Source organism: Otolemur garnettii, unplaced genomic scaffold, assembly GCF_000181295.1.
Source record: "Otolemur garnettii isolate 467f Iridium unplaced genomic scaffold, OtoGar3 scaffold00074, whole genome shotgun sequence".
NCBI classification, from domain to species: Eukaryota; Metazoa; Chordata; class Mammalia; order Primates; family Galagidae; genus Otolemur; species Otolemur garnettii.
Genome location: NW_003852469.1, coordinates 758,307 through 780,403, shown reverse-complemented (window position 1 = coordinate 780,403; position 22,097 = coordinate 758,307). Strand labels below are relative to the sequence as shown.

Genomic DNA, 22,097 nt, shown 5'->3' with positions numbered 1-22,097 from the left:
GTCCGGGCTGGGGATTTGAACCCGCCACCTTAGATGTATGTGGCTGGCGCCTTAGCCGGCTGAGCTATAGGCGCTGAGCCGAATAATGTAAAATTTAAATTGAAGAACTTGAACTGTTTTCTTTCCATTCATTATAACCAACTATTTTGGTATACACTTACATTTTAAATTGCCTTCTTTTAAATCACTGTCATTAAATTATGTCAGTTAACCTTATGTTGACAGTATTTTCTGGAAATACATTGCTTTTCTTCTGTCTGATTAATCTGGGTTTTGGGTCCAAAAAATGTTACTGGCTTAGCCATTTAAAGGGAACAGAAAGTCTTAAACACGTGTAACTAGGATTTTGTTTGCTGTTTAAACAGGAATAGAGAAAAAGAGGAACAGCTATGGTGGAACTGAGTGGATGGCACGTGACATGTTCCTTTTTGCTGAAATTTTACTTAGGAAATGAGAAGACGTCCTGTTTGTCTTCCCCACCTGTTAGTGGGACGTAACACATGGTGTTGACTTGGCCTCATGTATTAACTTGGGCGAGAAAGCGTGTGGTTTCTAGGTTGAAATAATGGCCCAGTGTTGGGGCAGAGGCTTCTGGCCCACTTGAGTGGAGCATGTGCCTTTTTTGCTTTTGTTTTTCAGTTACGAGGGTGGATTTTCACTGAGTAGTCTGCATTGTTCTTCTTGTCTCTTTGTGACCAGAAATCTGTAAGGTGGTTGGCTGGTGGGTATTAGAGACGTTGCCTGCAGTGAAGCAGAGTCGTGAAGAGAGAGGCAAAAAGCACGTTGCCCACTTGCTGATTCTCTCCCTTGGCTTCGTCAGCATCTAACGCTAATCAGTTGTTTACTTAGTGCTGTGGATGTGGATGTGTATTTGTGTGTGTGTGTAAACATAGAGCTCTTTAGAAACTGACTCATGTAGAATTGCTTAGCACTGGAAAGAAACCATAAATTATGAGCTATCCTCATTTGACCTCAGCCAATGGGTGCTGCACAGAGCGACTTCACAGCGTGGTGAACGCGCCTGCGAACATGTGAACGTGGCTTCTGGCTCTTTTCTAGCACAGTCCCCTTACCTCCTCCCGTAGCATTGTCGAGTTGTTCTTTGGGCTTTTGTTTCTTTGGGGGTTTTCTGTTTTGTTTTTTGTAGAGACAAGGTCTCATGATTTTGCTGCTCTCAAACTCCTGGACTCAAGCAGTCCTCCTGCCTCAGACTCCCAAAGTGCTAGGGTTATAGGCAAGAGCTACCACGCCCAGGAATTCACATACCCAAATATATTCTTTTAGTGTGTGTGTGTGTGTGAGAGAGAGAGAGAGAGAGACACACAGCCTCGTTTTTTTGAGACAGCATTAGCTTACCGCACCTCAAACTCTTGGGCTCAGGTGATCCTCTTGCCTCAGCTTCCTGAGTAGCTGGGACTATAGGCACCTGCCACAATGCCAGGCTTATTTTTTTTTCTTTCTATTTTTTTGTAGAGATGGGGTCTTGCTCTTGCTGGTCTTGAACTCCTGAGCTCAAGCAATCCACTCACCATGGCCTCCCAGAGTAGTGGGAGTATAGGCCTGAACCACTGCGCCCAGCCTCAAACATATTCTGCCGCCACTCACAGAATCCCATTGGAAGAGTAACTGGCAGGCACTCGGTTTTCCAAATTGTAGCAAGAAGTCTGAGGAAGCTCTTTTTCTGTGTAACTGCCTTTTGGAATTGTAATGTTTTCAGTTCTCTCAGCATTAATGTATTTAAAGGAAAAGACCTACCTCTAGTGATATAAAATATAATTGCATGTCAAAATATGAGTGCTTAGTTCCTGTCAGAGTGGTTGCTGACTTGCATTTGAAATGGTGGTGGTACTGAATGATGCCAGCTCTCAGCTAAGTCAGATGTTCATATTTGGCTTCTGTTTGGTGTGATAGGCAGCCAAAGATGATACAGAACTAGAGAAAAAAATTTATGTATATTGAAGTGCATAATGGATTATACAGTCATGTTCTTAAAATTTTCTGTTTTATGAGTTGGTGGGGAAAAGGCTTCATGACTTACAGACAGTGAGAAAAATAACTTTGGATGGGGACGTTTTCCTTAAGCTGCTGCACTGCTTGTCTGTTATTGAATAAATCATAGGCCTAATCCTTCTGTGACCTACTGTCCCTGTGGTAACTTCATTCTGAGAGCATGTTCAGTTGTTAGAGGAATGTGTTGGGTGCCCATCATTAGACAGGCCCCATAACCTGTATTTGCTTCATACCTGATTTGTCAGTTCGAACATGTTTCACACGGTGGTGTGTTCCTTTTTCCTTCCTTTCTTCTCTTTCTGCCCCTAGGCCTTGTCTACCCTGGACTCCATCACTCTGATGTACCCTTTCTTTTACCGGCCCATGTTTGAAGTGATAGAAGATGGCTGGCATTCGTTCCTTCCTGAGCAAGAGTTTGAGCTCTACTCCGCAGCTGTGAGTTAACTTTTGAGAACTATGAATAATGAAAAGTAACTTATCACCTTATTTTACTTGTGAATATGGTCACTTCTGTTGAAGAGTTAAAAGGTGAAGTTAACTTATCGATGCTTAAAAGAAGTATATATGTTCGTATGTTGCTTAATGACAAGGCTTCATTCTGAGAAATGCATCATTTCTCTTAAAATATGGTACCCACAACATTTAATGTAACTTGGAACTATTGCTAATGGCTTAAGGTAGCCTAAAGTTGCATTAGCTGTTTTGAGAATACAATTACTAATGAAGTAAACTAAAATTCCGACATCTTTTTACAGTAAGAGATCCCACCTGTGTTTTTATTGTTTTACTTATATTCAATAGTTTTTTTCTGCTAGATATTCCCTTTGGGGGATAGGTTAATTATTTAAGCAATTTGTGTAATTAAAGTTTTATTTTCCTGCAAATTTTATAATCCACACACTTAATAAAACCTCTTTAATGATCTGGGGTATTAATTGCTAGAATTTCAAAATTTAAGATGAGCAAAATATGGTCTCTTCTAGTTCTTCAAACTCTAATAATACATTAAGCACAATAAAATAAGAGCTAATAAAAAGTATCCACAAGGCACAGGGAAAATGGCATTATTAGATTTGTGTTATAGAAAGCCAATTCTGGGCTGGGCACAGTGGCTCATGCCTGTAATCCCAGCACTCTGGGAGGCTGAGGTGCGTGGATCGCCTGACCTCAGGAGTTTGAGACCAGCCTGAGCAAGAGTGAGACCCTGTCTCTTAAAAAAAAAAAAAAAATCTGGGTGTTGTGGTGGGTGCCTGTAGTCCCACCTACTTGAGAGGCTGAGGCAAGAGAAATTGCTTGAGCCCAAGATTTTAAGGTTGCTGTGAGCTGTGATGCTGTAACACTGTATCGAGGGTGACAAAATGAGACTCTGTGTCAAAAAAGAAAAAAGAAAGCCAATTTGATGTAAGATGCTAAGAAACTGCTTAAGAGGATACTGTGGTCATATAAAGAAGATGGTTGGATCAATAACAATTTTTCTCTACTGCAGAAAGATTCAGGCAGTAGAATTAAAAGGAATTGGTAAGCCCAGCGCAGTGGCTCACACCTGTAATCCTAGCACTCTGGACGGCCAAGGTTGGAGGTTTGCTTGAGTTTAGGAGTTCAAGACCAGCCTGAGCAAGAGTGAGACCCCATTTCTACTAAAAAATGAAAATAAAAAATAAAAAACCTAGGCAGGCATAGTGGCACACGCCTGTAGTCCCAGCTACTCGGGAGGCTGAGGAAAAGGATTGCTCAAGCCCAAGAGTTTGAGGTTGCTGTGAGGTACCATGATGCTATGGCACTGTACCCTGGGTGACAGAGTGAGACTCTGTCTCAAAAAAATAAAAATAAAACAACAAAAAAAGGAATTGGTGGTCTTCCCACTGGATGTGAGAGGTAAAATGTGAATGGTGTCGAGGCTGATGCCATTGAGATAGAAAAGCTAGAAAAGGAAACAAGTTTGTCAGGGAGTGAGCCGGGTCATTTTGAATGACTGGGAATTCAGAGGGCCTGTGTGGTACATGTACAGTGTGCCCAAGAAACAGTTTAGAGCTTGTTGGGGAGATCTGTCAAAAATGAAAAATTGTAAGTAATTAACCTGTACAGTGTGGAAACCATGGAGCAGCTTTGATTGCCTCGTAAAGCAGACTTGGTGAGAGGATAGTTTGACCGTCTCTTGCGATGATGGTGGAACTGCTTCTTCCATTTCTGTCCGTATCTCCTACCAGATACACATATACGTACATGTGTACATACACTTTCCTGGTAAATGAATCCTTTCATTATTATGAAATGACCTTTATTTCATAATATTCTGGATTTTGAAATCTTCTTTTTTAATTTGGAATTAATACTGCTATTTCTGCCCTTGGTGGAGTGCCGTGGCATCACACCTCACAGCAACCTCCAGCTCTTGGGCTTAGTTGATTCTCTTGCCTCAGCCTCCCGAGTAGCTGAGGCAAGGTGCCCGCCACCATGCCCGGCCATTTTTTTGTTGTTGTTGCAGTTTGGCCGGGGCCAGGTTCAAACTCGCCACCCTCTGTATATGGGGCCGGTGTCCTACCCACTGAGCTACAGGCACAACCCATGTATAACTTTTTCTATCCATTTATTTTCAACCTACCTGTGCCTTTATATTCAAAATGCATGTCTTGTACACAGCATATATTTGGGCCTTACTTTTTTTTCTTTAATTGATTCTGACAATCGGTGCAAGATGCAGAATTCAGAGTTGGCAGGTTTTATGTCTTTCAATACTTTAAAAGCTCCATCTTCTGGTCTCCATCACGTCCACCTACTGAACAGTAAGCAAAGAGAATGGCCCAGAATTAACCAGAGAGAAAAGACTAATCATCTAGATTGTTTTAGATTAGAAGAGAAAAAAATTTGATAAACATCTTGGATTTAGAGGGAATTTACTTAATCTGATAAAGTGTAGCTACCAAAGCTAAAAACATACAAAAATCTTTACCCTTCTCTTTAAGTCTGTGGTTCTCAACTTTCCTAATGCCGCAATGTATTTTTATTGTTTAAAAGGGGTCGTGACCCACAGGTTGAGAAACGCTGCTTAAAGAATGAGGCGAAGGCGCCTCCGTCATTACTCCTAATCAGCTCCGTAAGACAGAAGGGTTGAAATGAAAGAAGCAGAGTTGCCGTTATTTGTTGATTATCTGCTTGTTTGCACAGGAAAATGAAAGACTCTTGAGATTATGTTTCTATGTCAGATAATTTTGATATAGATATAATTAAAATGCAACAAAAATTATAAAGTTTCTGGAAATACATCTAAAGAGAGATATGTAAGACCTTTATTGAAAGCATTAAAAAACTTTATGGGAAAAATTAAAGCTTAATCAATGGACAGACAATATGCTTATGGGTAGGAAGATGGAATATTATAAAGATGTGATTCATCCTCTCTGAACTGATCTATAAAGTCAATAGTCTTATTAATTAAATCCTCACTTGGTTTTCTTGTAGCTTATGGAAGGCCCAGCAGCAGCCAGTGAAAGTTGACCTCTAAGGTCTTTTTTAGTTTTTTATTTTTGAGACGTTGAGCTTCTTGCATAGCTTTGAAGTATTTTGTGTTTTTCAGACCAGTGAATGGAGGCTCAGCTATGTCAATAAGGAGTTTGCTGTCTGCCCCTCCTACCCTCCAATTGTCATAGTGCCCAAATCCATTGATGACGAGGCTCTCCGGAAGGTAGCTACGTTTCGGCATGGAGGGCGCTTCCCAGTACTAAGCTATTACCATAAAAAAAATGGAATGGTAAGTGTACAGTTCTATCTACTGCTGGGTCTTAGAAATGCTCCCTTTGTCTGTGTACCTGTTCACTGAAGGGCTTGGCCAGGTGTCTCCCGCTAGGACTGACCAGGACTCCCCTCATGTAACTTGCAGAGACTCAGAGTGGGGTGGCTTCTGTGTCGAGCATACGACTGGATTCTTTCCGTGATCCTGCTCGTCCTTAGAAAGCCCAGCTAGATTTCTTGTCAGGACACTGTACAAGTGAAGCTAATGTTTATTTAATGATAAGAGCAGTGTTCTTAAGATAGAAAAATGAGAAATTTCTCTGCCCAGAATAATGTATAATGTGAATTGAGCAGACATTGTTATTTTCAAGGGGAGAAGAGTGACAGATGTCATTTAGTCACAACTTTAGTAATCAGCAGGAGTCAGGACTGGATAGACAAAGGCTCACTGGGGATTTGTCTCCTGAGTATTTTCTTTTTTTTTTTTTTTTAATTTAATAGTTTCATCTTAGTTCCCTTTTATTTTTTATTTTATTTTATTTTATTTTTGCAGTTTTTGGCCAAGGCTGGGTTTGAACCTGCCACCTGTGGCATATGGGGCCAGGAGTGCTTTACTCCTTTGAGCCACAGGCGCTGCCCCTCCTGAGTATTTTCTAAATCTCTTTCTCCCCTCTCATTTTCTTTCAGCCAATAAACTCTGCTTCTCATTTTGAAATACAGTAATAAATCAGCGGATGAGTTATAGCTGTCTTCCATTTTCCTTTTTCTCCCTGGTAATATGTCAAAAAATGGGTATTTAGGATAAAAAGATGATTAAAAGTTTACAATTTTGGCAATAGGCTTGCTTCGTAGAATTGCTCTTCAAAAGGATTTTTTTTTTTTTTTTTTAGACAGAGCCTCAAGCTGTCCCCTTGGGTAGAGTGCCGTGGCATCACAGCTCACAGCAACCTCCAACTCCTGGGCTCAAGCGAGTCTCTTGCCTCCGCCTCCCAAGTAGCTGGGACCACAGGCGCCCGCCACAACGCCCGGCTATTTTTTGGTTGCAGCCGTCATTGTTATTTGGCGGGTCCAGGCTGGGGATTTGAACCCGCCACCTTAGGTGTACGTGGCTGGCGCCTTAGCTGGTTGAGCTATAGGCGCCGAGCCCAAAAGGATTTTTAATAAAACGTTTTAACAATTGATACTAAGTATCATGTGTCCATTTGAATGGGAAGGGCTCTCTGACAGGTAACCATTGTCATCCTTTGGGTGACCTTTCTGAAGGTCATGTTAAAGGCCAAGGTGATTAAGATAACAGTATATACTGACGATCTCTTGAAATAACTCTAAACCATCTACCAGGGAAGAGATTAGTAAACTAGACAATGATTTTTTTTTTTAAAGTTTCAAAAGCAAACTTTTCAAAATACATAGCTGATAAGGTAGTGTTTGGAGACAAGTGGTTAATGCTGCAAAGGATGGCAGAGACCCCTGGAGAATAAGTAATGAACAAGCAGCTTCTGAAGGATTGAGAACGATTCCCCACACGATTCCTACAAAGAATAGCCCATGACCTTTTATATTTTGCCATTAGTGCCTTTCCTCTTTAGATGCTTATGCCAACCCTGTGTATACGTAGTTGAAGTCCAGGTTCACTGGCTCAGAGGCCATTACTGTCTTCATGACCAGGAACTTGATTCCCAGACTAAAGGAATTGTAGCATTTGATCTTGAAGAAGTGGTATAATTTATTGTGGGGAAGTATTTTGAGGTAGCAGGTGGAAAAAATGTATAAAAATGTAAGATTTATCTGTTTATGGTTGTTAACTACTGTCAATACATGCAGACGTTTTCTTGGTTTCAGAGCAAGTCCGTCTCCAGAGTGCTGCACAGTTGTTTCTGAAATACTCTTAATCTTACTGATTTCTTTCTGTTTTCAGAAACTTTAAAAGCAAGTGTAATTGATTCAGCTGTATTGTGCTTTTAGGTAATTATGCGAAGTGGCCAGCCACTCACTGGGACAAATGGCAGGAGGTGCAAGGAAGATGAGAAGCTCATCAATGCCACCCTCAGGGCTGGGAAGCGTGGCTACGTCATTGACACCCGCCCTCTAAACGTGGCGCAGCAAGCTAGGGCCAAAGGAGGCGGCTTTGAACAAGAAGCTCATTATCCCCAGTGGAGACGAATTCATAAGTCAATTGAGAGGTGAGTGATCCCAGGGGTAGAAAGGAGTCCCAGGGGTGGAAATGAGCAAGCTCGTAGCTGTCCAAAATCACAAGTGCGCAAATGAACCTGTACCTTAATCTAGGGTCACTTATTGGCTGGATGTCTTCTTAAGGGTAGTCATAAAGTTTGTGTGAAATTTAAAATAGTTTAACAAGCCGAGTGAGGTGGCTCACACCTGCAGTCCTAGCACTCTGGGAGGCTGAGGCAGGTGGATCCCCTGAGCTCAGGCTGAGTTCAACACCAGCCTGAACAAGAGTACACGCCATCTCCAAAAATATAGTCAGGCATTGTGATGCTTGCCTGTAGTCCTAGCTACTTGGCAGGCTGAGGCAAGAGAATTCCCTAGGCCTAAGATTTGAGGTTGCTGTAAGCTATGACGTCACAGCACTCTACCGAGGGTGACAAAGTAAGACTGTGTGGAAAAAAAAAAAAGTAAATTAGTTTAACATAGCGAATTGCACATGAACTTTATGTCTACCCTGAACAGATTTATGGCGTACAACGTGTTTTCATATACGTGTACATTGTGAAGTGATTAGCTCAAGCTAATTAACGTATCTCACTGTACATACCTTTTTTGGTGGTGAACCTTTAAGATCTGTGCTCCTAGCAATTTTTGAGTATACATTATGTTCTTACTAACTATAGTTACCATCTTGTATAATCGATCTCCAAAACTTACTCCTTCTGTTTTCTGTGAGTGGGAGATGTTTGAGTACTTCTGGTTGAGTAGGAGCTAGAGCTAAAAATCAGTGGGATCCAGGCTGGTCTGGGGTATCACTGATGCCAGGTGTCTTGTGTTAGGTCAGTGGAATAAGATCGCAGATGGAGGCCGAGCATGGTGGCCCCTGCCTATAATCCTAGCACTCAAGAAGGCTGAGGCAGGTGGATTGCCTGAGCTCAGGAGTTCAAGACCAGCCTGAGCAAGAGTGAGACCCTGTCTCTACTAAAAATAGAAAAGCTAACTGGGCACAGTGGCAGGTGCCTGTAGTTCCAGCTACTTAGAGGCCGAGGCAAGAGGATCGCTTTAGCTCAAGAGTTTGAGGTCGCTGTGACCTACGATGACACCATGATACTCTACCCAAGGCAACAGAGTGAGACTCTGTTTCAACAACAACAACAAAAGGATTGCAGTTGTTGCAGCTAGTAGTAGACTAGCTCCTACTCAACCAGAATGTGATCTGTTGGAAAATGCAGGGCTCCGGCTCCCTGTCCTAGTCAGATAATCCAGTTATGTGAGTGTGTTTTAATCTTTTCAGATGAGGAGCAGGTTACCAGCACAGGCATCTTTATAACAGTGTAAAGATGCATTTCAAGCATCTTTTAACAGTGTTTAAATAGTAGTTTTTCAAACCTTAACCTCAAGTTCCTATACAGTGAGGTAAGTATTTTTATAGTATTTTGAACTACTTTTGCTCTTGGATATATTGGAAGCTGAGTTTTTGGTTTGGTTTCTTCCTTTATTGTTCTACATCCTGTTTTCTTTTATAATGTTTTGTTTTCTTCCTATGTTTAAAAGATACCATATTCTTCAAGAGAGCTTAATCAAACTCGTGGAAGCTTGTAACGAGCAAACACATAACATGGACCGATGGCTCAGTAAACTGGAGGCCTCTAACTGGCTGACTCACATCAAGGAGATCCTGACGGCTGCCTGCCTCGCAGCTCAGTGTATCGACAGGTAAAGTGCATGTCCGTGCTCCTGAGTGGACACGTGCTGATAAAAACGAGACTTTGTTTTCATCTAGACACATGTTTATAGATTGTTTGCGGCTATTTCATATTCCACGGTCACATCATTTGTTACATGTAAGATTGTCAGCACCATCATTGATGAGCTGTGAACCTGGAGTCATGTATTTAATAAATAAATGATGTTTATTGAATTAATGTGAACCATGGACCTACACTTGTCTTCTAGGACACAATTTTTTTAAATACTAAAACACTCATTTTTTTCTATAAAATGCTTAAATTATTAATTTACCAATAAAAAAAGAATGAAAGGAAGTTTTTAAAATTTCTTTTTAGTGGACCAAACTTCCCTCCTCACTTTTGAAACAGCAATGAAAGGAAACATGTAATTTCACAGCGAAATGACCTTGATGATCTGTCAAATATTACAAAGTACTTGTGCCACTATGTGTGGATCTCGTGTCAAGAAAACCTAATGGTAGTGATGTGAACTCTAAGAAGTGATTTTAGTTCATTCACTCAGTTAAAGATGGCTACTCCTTGAGACTTGAGGCAGAAGACTTGAACAGGGGCAGAAGGGTTGGTATAAATTGTTGCAGAAGCTGAAAATCCCTTTTTAAGAAGGGGGTTTCTACTGAATCAATAGGTAGGTATAAGTATTGTCAGCACATAGTTGGACGGCACTTATCTTTGAGACCTTATTTTATTGGTGTTTCCTAATTAGGGAAATATACACACATATGTAATTTTTTATGGTTAGAGATAATTGATAATAGATTGAGTTGCTAAGATCATGTAGTAAGTTAGTAGTGATGGAACCAAGAGAAGGTCAAGTCCCTTTGAGTCAGGATTGCCAGGCTATCACTACCATGTTTCCCGAAAATAAGACCTACCCAAAAAATAAGCCCTAGCAGGATTTCTATGCATTTGTTAAATATAAGCCCTACCCCGATAATAAGACCTAGTGATGGGCGTGGCCATGCAGCGTATCTGCATAGCCACGCCATGCATCTCAGCATGGAGAGGAAGACATCCCCTGAAAATAAGCCCTACCGTGTCTTGTTGGGAAAAAATAAATACAAGACAGTGTCTTATTTTCAGGGAAACACGGTACTTTGTGTTTTAGGCATTAGGTGAAACTCATTTAGCCAATAAAATATGAAATTAAAGACCAAGGTTCTGTGGCAAGGAAACCATCATTGAGGATTTTGTTTCTTTTTATCCTAAGTTAACCAGATTTCTCCTTACAAATTATGACCACAGGCACTTTTGTTTTCTTATGAAACATGTGTTGTAATAAACATTTGTCCCCAGATTGTCTGAATTTTCATCAGCATTAACAAGATGATGCAGATCAAGGCAACCCTAGGTACAGGACAGGTTTGTTTGTTTGTTTTGTTTTGTTTTTTGAGACATAGTCTTTTTCTGCTGCCCAGGCTAGAGTTCCATGGTGTCAGCCTGGCTTACAGCAACCTCAAACTCCTGGGCTTAAGTGATCCTCCTGTAAATGGGACTATAGACTTATGCCACCACGCCTGGGTAATTTTTAAAATTTTGATCTTCCCAGGCTGTGCTTGAACTCCTCGGCTCAAGCAATCTCTCCACTTTGGCCTCCCAAAGTGCTGGGGTTACAGGTGTGAGCCACTGTGCCCAGCCTTTTTGGACAGTTTTATATTTTTGTTTTTTCCTGTTGTTATCTTCTCAAAATGTCATTCAGGCCTTATTTGCCACATCAGTCACAGTTTATGAAGGTGTCTTAATAGTTAGCTGATAATGGAAAGGTTAGAATCAAGGTGAGAAAAATAATTTAAAGTGTATGTTAATAGATTTGATGAGAAATGGCTTTAATCCCCTATTAAAGCAGGAAAGGTAAGTGCCTTCTGTGATAAGAACTACTTTGAGGGCTGTGCCCATAGCTCAGTGGATGGGGCGCTGGCCACATACACCAAGGCTAGCGGGTTTGAACCTGGCCCAGCCCAGCTGGAGCAGCAATGACGGCTGCAACCAAAAAATAGCTGCTGGGTGTTGTGGTGGGCACCTGTAGTCCCAGCTACTTGGGAGGCTGAGGCAAGAGAATTGTGTAAGCCCAAGAGTTGGAGGTTACTGTGAGCTGTGATGCCACAACACTCTGCTGAGGGTGACAACTTGAGACTCTGTCTCAAAAAAAAAAAAAAGTACGAACTACTTTTAGGTTTTGTAAAGGGAGTGAAAATTTAGCTAAAAATTTGTGAAATTTGTTACAACTTAAGAGACTCTTACCATGTGAAATTTGAGACTCACTGTAGTCTTAAATTTTCCCAAGAAAAAATAAACTAAACTCTACTGGTCAGAGCAGATTATATAAAACTGAAATATTGCACTCAATAAATGTTTATTATTAACAGACTCCATTGACCATGTTGGGAGTATCCCATTTGTACTCTGGATTTTCCTATCAGGGAAGGTGCCTCAATATTGATTCACGGGACAGAAGGAATTGATTCCACACTCCAGGTGACCTCCCTGGCCCAGATCATCTTGGAACCCAGAAGCAGGACCATCCGTGGGTTTGAGGCTCTGATCGAGAGAGAGTGGCTACAGGTGAGAGAAGCAGTCTGGTCCTATGATCGTGATTTGTGGTGGCTGACATACTATATAAAATGTTGATTGATTAAAATGTTTTCTTATGAGTGCATATCCCATTTATCTCTTGATGGTCTGTTGTTGATAGAGAGTGCCCTAGTGTCAGCCTGGCTCACAGCAACCTCAAGTTCAGGGCTCAAGCCATCCTCCTGCTCAGCTCCCAAGTAGCTGGGACTACAGGCGCCCACCACAACACCTGGCTAATTTTCCTATTTTTAGTTGAAACAAAGTCTTATTCTTGCTCAGGCTGATCTTGAACTCCTCCAGCCTTGACCTATCAGAGTGCTGGGATTACACCTCGCCTGGCTGATAGGTTAAATTTTTAATTTGTGTATTTAATTTTCTGTAGGGCAATTAATCTGTCTTTCCCTTGTTTCTGGGTCTCCCTTTGCCTGCATTGCTCACTTGGCACCACGTTCATTTAACAGGTTCTTGTCAGCTGTACTGTGTTATATGTAGGGGAAACATGAAGAATATAAAACATAAGGAAAGTCAAACATTGTATCTCCCCAAGCTTGGTCTTGATAAGACATAAAGACCGTCAGCAGTGGGGCCAGGGCTGTGACAGCAGCGACATGTAGCTGGATCTTCAGAATGAGAAGAATCTCAACTGGTTGGGGAGGGGCAGGGTGAACAAGGTGAGCAGGAGGCAGAAAGTGCCCAGGACCTGCCTGGGGTGCACAGTGAGCAAGCAAGTGCCATGGCCTTACTTGTGTGTTGCCATTGGAAGTGGTATCAAAATCCCATTAACTCCTGCAATACTTCCGTGACATTATCTTTGTCAGATAAGATAGTGTAACAACCCAGAGAGAGGCAGGTCTGAGAAAACTACCCAGTAGAGTGTGATTTCTGGGGAGGTCAGTATTTGGGTTTGGGGCAGAGGGGCTGAGCATTTCTTAAATTTACTTTGGTCAGTAGATGGCAAACTCTTCAATATTTTTGGGAAAAGAGTGTAATTAAAATATAAAAGAATTTGTAAAGATGTATTTAAGACTATACCTTTTTCTAAATGTAATTAAAGATTTACTATCAGAGCTGACCTTACGGTTAGTCTGGCAAACTCCCACATTTGTCTTCATTTACTGGTGAGGTTTATGCAGCTTGTAAAACATTCGACAGTATTTTACATGGAAGGCAGTTGTCCTTTGTCTTGTAACTGAGAACTATGTTCTTTGACTTTACTTCAAATTTTCCAGACCGAGGAGGTTTATTTTATAAGTTTATTATTAAGTTCTTTCTTCTTCCATTTGATACCCCAGGGACAGTTGCATTTCCCAGGGTCACGAGCTTTATCTGTGCAGCCTTTAAGGATTTAAAACTTGCACTTAAGTGTTTATTTTAAACCGGTAAGTCATTAATTCAGTGGTTCTCAACCTTCCTAATGCCACGGCCCTTTAATACAGTTCCTGTGGGTCGCGACCCACAGGTTGAGAACCGCTGCATTGTATGTGATGTTCCATCTAATAACAACTTTATTGCCAGGCACCATGGCTCATGCCTGTAATCCTAGTACTCTGGGAGGCCAGGTGAGTGGATTGCTTGAGCTCAGGAGTTCAAGACCAGCCTGAGCCAGAGTGAGACCCTGTCTCTCAAAAAATTAGCCAGACATTGTGGCAGGTATCTATAGTCCCAGCTATTTGGAAGGCTGAGGCAAGAGGATCACTTGAGTGGGGTTGCTGTGAGCTATGATGCCACAGGACTCTACTGAGGGCGACAGAATAAAACTCTGTCTTAAAAAAGAAAACAACAAAACAATCACTGTATTTGTGTGAAATAGTGTTCACGGAATGTGCTACCATGTGGTCTCACTAGGGTCTGACTGCCCCGTTTCCATCTTCTCCTTAGGCTGGCCACCCATTCCAGCAGCGCTGCGCACAGTCAGCCTACTGTGCTAGTAAGCAGAAGTGGGAGGCCCCCGTGTTTCTTCTCTTCTTGGACTGCGTGTGGCAGATACTTCGTCAGTTCCCCTGTTCTTTTGAGTTTAATGAGCGTTTCCTCATCGTGCTCTTCGAGCACGCGTACGCCTCCCAGTTTGGAACGTTTCTGGGCAACAATGAAAGTGAAAGGTGAGTACCTGCTCACCTGGTCTCTTGGTCACTGGGATTTGAGGCTCCTTCAGTAGTTCATAGCATGACGCGTGGGTTCTCTATTTTTAATATGGTATGTTATAACTTTTGTGTCTTTATATTTTAGGCATCTCAGTAATAGCAGAAACATTAGAAAGCTTTTTATACTTTGCTATTTTAAATTAAAATACAGTGCCATATCCAACAAAGGACTTTTGTGTAAAGTAACATTGTCTGGTGTCAAACCTGAATCTAGAGAATGTTACTTTACAGGAGATCCCTGGGGTCCAGGTCTTTGAGACCAGCCTGAGCAACATAGTGAGACCTTGTTACTACAGAAAATAGAAAAAATGATCTGGTGTGGTGGTACACACCTGTAGTCCCAGATACTTGGGAGGCTGAGGCAAGAGGATCACTTGAGCCTAGGAGTTTGAGTTGCTGTGAGCTATGAAGCCATAGCACTCTACCAAGGATGACAGAATAAGACTCTGTATCAAAAAAAAAAAAAATAGGTTCTATCTGTTATCATATTGTCCTATTAAAAGGACCACTTTTTAAAAAAGGATTACTAATAATATTTGTTATAAATTAATTGCTTTAATGGCTGTTTTCTGTCTTGATCAGATGTAAGTTGAAGCTACAGCAGAAAACCATGTCTCTGTGGTCCTGGGTCAATCGGCCTAGTGAACTGAGTAAGTTCACCAATCCTCTCTTTGAAACCAACAACCTTGTCATCTGGCCTTCAGTCGCTCCTCAGAGTCTTCAGCTGTGGGAAGGTAACCACAAAGCCTTTGCAAACTTTCTGGTGGTCAGATGGTACCTGTGAGTACGTGCTGCTGTTGATACTTCAAGGTGGTGAGCTGGACGTGACCCTGAGACCGTGTGTCTTTGCCGTGTGTCTCTAGGATCAGTTACAGTTACCTAGTCAGACTGACTTGTTTCGCTCCCCATTTGAGAAACAGTGATTATTCAATACACACTGCTATTTATGTTGGTGGTTTTTCCTAGATAAGAAATGAAATACATTGCTTTTGGCATACCTACTTTTGGTAGGTAGTTGGGACATGAATAAATTGTAAGTTCCTCCCAGAGAATTTCTACCTGTGTCCTTTATTGAGGACAGGTTCTTGTGTTAAATGCTGGGAAGGGTTCCATGGCTGGTCATTCTGGTAAGAGTCGATACATGGACACATTCACCAGCAATGTAGTAAGGCAGAATTTTCATTGTTCATACAGAACAGTAATCCATATGTAATTTAATTTTCAAACCTGTTTATCCTAAAGTGGGTTTTTTAGACCACAGAAGCTCATCCCCTTAAGTAGCAAAGCTTGTTTTAAAAAGACAAAATCTATCTAAATTTTTTTCATTGAACAAAGACTCTAAAATACCATTTAATTTCTCTTTAGTTATTTTGAAGCCATTCAGCCCATATTTATTCATGTTATATTAAAGAGCATAAAACACCTACAAAGAATGGTAGCTGTTTGGTGAATTAAGCTGAATTGCCGTGAATGTCAGTTGTTATACCAAGTTCTAATATGTCCTGCCCTCAAGGGCAGTTCATGTGCAGAAAACTATTTGCCCTTTGTGTGCAGAATCTCAAATCACATTGCTTTCTTAGTCTGAGAGTGGCTCACGCCTGTAATCCTAGCACTCTGGGAAGCCAAGGCAGGTGGATTGCCTGAGGAAGAATGAGACTCATATCTAAAAATAGCCGGGCATTGTGGCAAGTGCCTGTAGTCCCAGCTACTTGGGAGACTGAGACAAAAGAATCGCTTCAGCCAAGAGTTTGAGGTTGCTATGAGCTATGACATCATGGCACTTTATTTAGGGTAACAAAGTGGGACTCTATCTTAAAAAAATAAAAAAATAAAGACATTGGTTCTCTTTTCTTTTTCTTTTTTTCTTTTGTTTTGATTTAAGACAGAGTCTCAAGCTGTTGCCCTGGGTAGAGTGCCCTGGCAACATAGCTCACAGCAACCTCCAACTTGAGCTCAAGCAATCCAATCCTCTTGCCTCAGTTTTTCTAATTTTAGTAGAGACAGGGGTCTCTCTTTTGCTCAGGCTGGTCTCAAACTCTTGAACTCAAGCATTCCACCCTCCTGGGCCTCCCAGAGTGCTAGGATTACAGGTGTGAGCCACCACGCCTGGCTCTCTCTTCTCTTAGAAACTAGTATTTGGACACATAGAAGGGCTCATTAGGACCTGTGACAGTTTATAGAAAGTGTAATGAATCAGGGACATCTTTGTGAACTTGCCAGCTACTGACCTGTGGCAGCCTAGAAAGTTTTAATATCTTCTTACTTAAGTATCTTTAAGGCATTCTTTTGGAATGATGTAGTTAACATCAGTCTTTGTAGAGGAGAAAAGTATCTCCTTTTAGTCCATAATAAAAGGATAATTATCTGTGGAAAGAAGCAGTTGCCTGCAGAATAACTTTTTAAGTGACGAGAGAGACAGAACACACCCACCTGCATGTGCAAAGTTCAGGCTTATAAATAATTTATGTGATTCTGCTTCTCCTTGTGACTTATATTGCAAAACTGAAAAGTTTATGGCATTGGCAGATTAATAGCTGGTTTTCCTGAATATATCACGGAATGGTATTTTTATCTATTTGATGATTTGGGGAGGAATTAATGAGCATGTTAAATAGTAACTCTTTGACACGGTATTTATTTGTATTCTTTTTAGTACCTCAAGATTCCTCTGTATTTTAGAACATAATAAAACAGATGTGAGCTGTAGGGAAAAAAGAAATGTATGTTACTTGGATTTGTATATTATCCACAGATACAATGTTAAGCATTATATCTTTTTTCCTTCTGTTTTCCACTCCTGGATTCAATAGGTGTTTTCCTACGCTGGAACAGAACCTCGAAATATTTGGATGAAGCATATGAAGAAATGGTTAACATTATTGAGTATAACAAAGAATTACAAGCAAAAGTCAACATCCTCAGGAGGCAGTTGGCAGAACTGGAAACAGAGGATGGGACACCGGACAGTCCCTGAAAGGGGTCCCCTCCCCACACCCTCTCTACGGACCTTCCTGGACCTGTGCCTGCCTCTCTCCCCCTGTGTGCACTTCAGTTCACTTTTACACAATAGCCTTGAACTTCAGGCTGTAGGTGTGGGTTCCTCTGTGTAATGGGTTTCTCAGTACTGTATGGATAGGACTGAACTATGATGACTCATGTTTCACGTGGCCTGTTAGGGCCCTTCGCTTGGAAGCAGGAAGGAGGTGCTAGTCATTTTATTTTATGTGAAATAGATGACCTATTTAATGCCATTCGTGTTATTCTGCATTTCATCTGAAGCTTTTGTCCACTTCCCAAACAGTGCTGTACACCAGTCAAGGATACGGTTAGTCTCTTTGGGAAATATTTGATAGTTTTAAAAAAAAAGGATCAGTTTTAAACACTCTGAGTACAGAAATGTTTTTCAAAATTGAACTATTGATTCAATTTGATTTTGTGTTTGACCTACCATTTCCAAGATCTTTGCCACATAAAATAGCCATTCTCTTTACAGTAGTCCCGGACTAGCAACACTGAACTCATCGTCATCCTGGTTCACAAGAAAAGGAAAACCTGAGTACTTACTCAAGGTAAATTCTTCCTATAAGGGCCAGAGGTGTAGTCCTTTGATATTTATAGTAAGAAGAGTTAGGTTTATTTTAACAGTAGACACTAAAAGTATGTGCAATACAGTAGGAATTTGTTACTGATAGGGAATTGTTACTGTTGTATTGGTTTTTCACGTTTTGACCATACATATAAAATGTATATAAAATGCTGGTTATAAAATAAAAGTCAAACCATCACTTAGAATAGAGTTCATTTGTTATAATTAAGCTACAAATATTGTTTTCTTAAGCCAGAGTTGCACTGCCCTTGTCTAAAGTTCTTATTGCACTGGTTTATATATATGTGTGTGCGTGCGTGTGTATATTTTATTGTATTTTTTAATTTTTAAGTGTTTTAAGAGTTTAATACTAAGGTTAAAGTTTTCATGTTGTCCTGAGCCTTTTGCAGATTTATTTTGGCTCCGCTGATTTGTCAGTGTGCATCAGGCAGATATGACTGGGGGGGAATTGATGAGTATGATGCAGCTCTAGGTTTTGAACTTCAGAAACAGATTTGAAGTAGTTCAGTGTTGAACATAGTGATGGCTGTATTCATGCTCCACTTGTTTGTTCATGCCCGCAAGTCCAAATGCGTGGGTTGGGGTTCGGTCCTTTCCACGTGTGTTCTGTTTTGTGGCACTGCTCATTTCAACAAATAACCTTCAATTCTAGTTTTCCTTTAAAGGATAGTTGACAAGTAGTCTTTAATGCCATTCCCACGCCGTCTGTAAATGACCATTTCAGTGTAGAACACTCTGCATTGAACCCTGCTTTCAAGCTGTGTATTGAGCTAACAGTATAATTTTTAAAAATCAACTAGCAAAATCTATGGCCACATTATGAAGGCTTAGAAAGTAGCAAATACTTTCTGTCTCCAGTTTCCCCAAGCTTCAGCTTTTTTCCACTTCCTCAGACTTGTAGCAAAAGGCTGGACAACAAGGCTAGTCCAGACTCTTGGCAAATTTGCCTGCCACCTTCTCTATGCTCAGTTTTATTTTTATTTTCTTAGTTATAAATCTTGGGGCATGAAAGTTATATGACAAGGAGCATAAGAGGTGTTCTTGTGTCTGTTCTGTGAAGTGTTAGTTTATAGAGGACAAACAGCCTGGCTTTCTCACGGCTCCCCACCGTCGCCCGTCCTGTCTGTCCATGCAACTGACCTTTTCGTTTTCTCCTATTTCTGTCTCAAAACCACAAGTGAAAAAGGAACCTTTTTCTTCTTAATTAACAGACCCATAAAGCAAACCGTCCAGAGGTTTTCTTTAGATGTGATCCCTGCTGCTCTGCCGCTCTGCCACCGGCTGGCGAGAGTGGGAACACAAGATCGTGGCCATCGATTCGTCCTTGTCTTCCTGGTGGTGTTGGTGTCAGAGAACAATAATGGCATATGGGAGTTTTCCTCTTTTTCTTTTTCATTTTTATTTTCAATTTCTTTTTCTACTCTTTCTGAGACAGCAATCTTCACTGTTTTGGCAAGTTTGCATTTTAGTATTAATTTACAAGAGGGATTTGTCCCAACCTCAGATCTGTTTATAGGTTATAAAAATAAACTTTGGTATCAGTAAACTTTCAATGGGGTCATTTAGTAATGGAAATATTTGGGTTTTCCCAAAGTCGAGAACTCTGTCAGAGATAGGTGCATTATCAATGTAATTTGAGGAGGGTTTTTAATATCACCAGGAAGTTACCCTTCCTTGGATGAGAAAAAATGAAATGGATAAATGGTTGCACATCATGAGAAGATACTTATAAAACCTTAAATTTGGAGAGTTGCCTTTGATAAAGGTGGCATTAAAAACTTGAATGAAGAGAATGAAGGCAGGATTAGTGAGCTGTCCTGTGGGAGCCGATCCTGCTCAAGTGAAACGTAATCGGGTTCATGGATATTAGTCATCACCTCTAACTTATGGTAAAGGCAGAAGGCCCCACAAAGAATAGTTTTAAAATACCAAGGATCACAAGAGTCCTCTATCAGCAATACAAGGATCCTTAAATTTAAATTAATAATTTTTTAAAAATCAGAACACAGACAATTGTATAAACCTGAAACTTTTTTGGTGGCGGGACTTTTTTCAGAAACTGTTTGGTTAAAACTTTTGATTTTGATTTTACTGAATGAGAAGAGAAAACAAGCAGAAATAGTAAAATTCAGTAGGTTTTAGACAACCTATAAATGTATTTTATTTTTAAGAAAACTTAGGCTGTCACTGTAAGATTTCGTGATTTTTCAGAAAACTTAGGAAGACAATAATAGACATTTATTTCAGTTCCCATATAGGGGATTTTAAAACTTGATTTTGAGGCCTGATTTAGAGGTGGAATCATACTGCTTTTCGTTTAAAGGATGGAATTTAATGGGATGTTATCTTTGATTCAGTCGATATTTGGTTTATGTTAGATGAAAAATCAGTATCAGGGAAAAGATGTGACTACGTAGTCCAGTCTCTTGAAAGGAAAAAGTAACATTTTGCTGTATTTTGAGAAATCTGGTCCATGACATGTGTCTTGTAATTATCTGGTTTCAGGAATAGCAGTTTTCATTGTCAGTCTTAAGCAGGTCATCGGTTGCTTCTTATCAGACCTGAAGTAAAGGTTTTGGTGTTTGCTTGCTTCCTAATTTAATGAGTGAACATGACATGAGGGTACTATGAGCACTCTTTATTAGACCAAAAAAAGAAATCAGAATAGCTGATCCCATGTTGTGGAAGCTTTGACATCTGCCAGAGAATGAAGTCATCTGTATGTGACATGCAGGTTTATGCTGTCCCTCGAGACCACACAGGTTACCGTTCTTTACCGGGGACCAGATCTCTCCTCTCCAGACCTGGTATCCTAAGTTATTGCCAGATAGTATTTGTATGTTTTTCAGCATCTCAAAAGTCACTAAATGAGGGCAATGCCTGTGGCTCAAAGGAGGAGGGCGCCAGCCCCATATACCGGAGGTAGTGGGTTCAAACCTGGCCCCGGCCAAAAACTGCAAAAAAAAAAATCACTAAATGACTGATTTCTCCATTTGTATTTATTCTCAGGTATTGTGAAATGCTAAATTTCTTATAGTGTCAGTTTTTAATTTTTATTCTCTCAAATAAAACTATTTCTACTTTCACTTTATAATTCACCGTCCACAGCATCTTTTTCCTTTCAGCCACTAGAGACTCTAAAATTCCAGGACTGGACTTCACAGCGTCTACATTTGTTATCTAAATTTCCCTTTTAAGAAACCTGACATCTCTCTTTTGAATTACACTCTGGAATAGCAGTTTGTGTTCAATTTAGGGGAAGATAACGGGGCTTACTGTAAACACTCTATTGTCCTGAAAGGAATTCCTGATAGGAGCTGTCTGACTTTTAAAGCCATTCTCTTTTACCATCTGCAAGTCTAAGGGTTCGCTGTATTTGTGAATTGTAATTGAGTTGTACAACACTGCCCGTATCTGTCTAAGCCATTTGCTTCACTTTCAGAATGCTCGTATCTTTGGAGAGGTGAATTATTACACAGTACACTGCAAGTTCCATCATTTAGGATCCCTATAGATCTGTTACCATCTATACTAAAAACATACTTGCACAATTTAGTTTATTTTAAAAAAATGTATTTCAGTAGCCGGGTATTTGGATTGTACTCTTGATATATTTGAATGTGACTCTTGGATGTAAGTGCACTATTCATGTCTTACCCAGTAAAATTGCACTGTATGGCAGATATATCTATAATGTATGCTTTGCTAAAACCTCAAGAGTGCTGTAAGGTACGGGTTTCTATATTGGGGGAACCTGTCTCTCTCTCTCTTTCTCTATGGTCTTAGGGAAAAATTCTGAAATTTTGTAAGTTTCTGTAACATTTTAATATTATTTGTAATGCTCACTAAATGATAAGTTCACTCCTATTCTACAACCGGGATCATTCATCTTGAGTTGGCTGGTTGGCCAAGCTTGGTTTACTGAATCAAGAAGCAGTTTTATCAAACGTGGTACTGTTATTGGTGTGTAACATCTATGTATCGTGTTCCCTCTGCCTCAGAGGACTGTTGCACAGATGCTAGTGTAAAATTTCTATAGACAACGGTAATAAAATTTGAATTTGTTCAAGTGCTGATAAACTAAATGTGTAGGCTGATTTTAATTTTTTTCAATATTTGTGA

At 40.4% G+C, this 22,097-nt stretch overlaps 1 protein-coding gene across 1 annotated transcript in view; it reads left to right on the top strand.

Moving 5' to 3' along the window:
* The window catches only part of MTMR9 (myotubularin related protein 9), a 27,934-nt gene extending 9,684 nt beyond the window's left edge, over positions 1-18,250 (top strand). Inside the window, exons 3-10 of the mRNA XM_003793926.3 lie at positions 2,320-2,445; positions 5,585-5,758; positions 7,705-7,922; positions 9,463-9,624; positions 12,077-12,218; positions 14,106-14,326; positions 14,951-15,102; positions 17,179-18,250. Coding sequence (XP_003793974.1) covers positions 2,320-2,445; positions 5,585-5,758; positions 7,705-7,922; positions 9,463-9,624; positions 12,077-12,218; positions 14,106-14,326; positions 14,951-15,102; positions 17,179-17,342 — 1,359 coding nt within the window. The 3' untranslated portion in view covers positions 17,343-18,250. The remainder of the gene's footprint in view (positions 1-2,319; positions 2,446-5,584; positions 5,759-7,704; positions 7,923-9,462; positions 9,625-12,076; positions 12,219-14,105; positions 14,327-14,950; positions 15,103-17,178) is intronic.
* Positions 18,251-22,097: the final 3,847 nt, after the last annotated feature.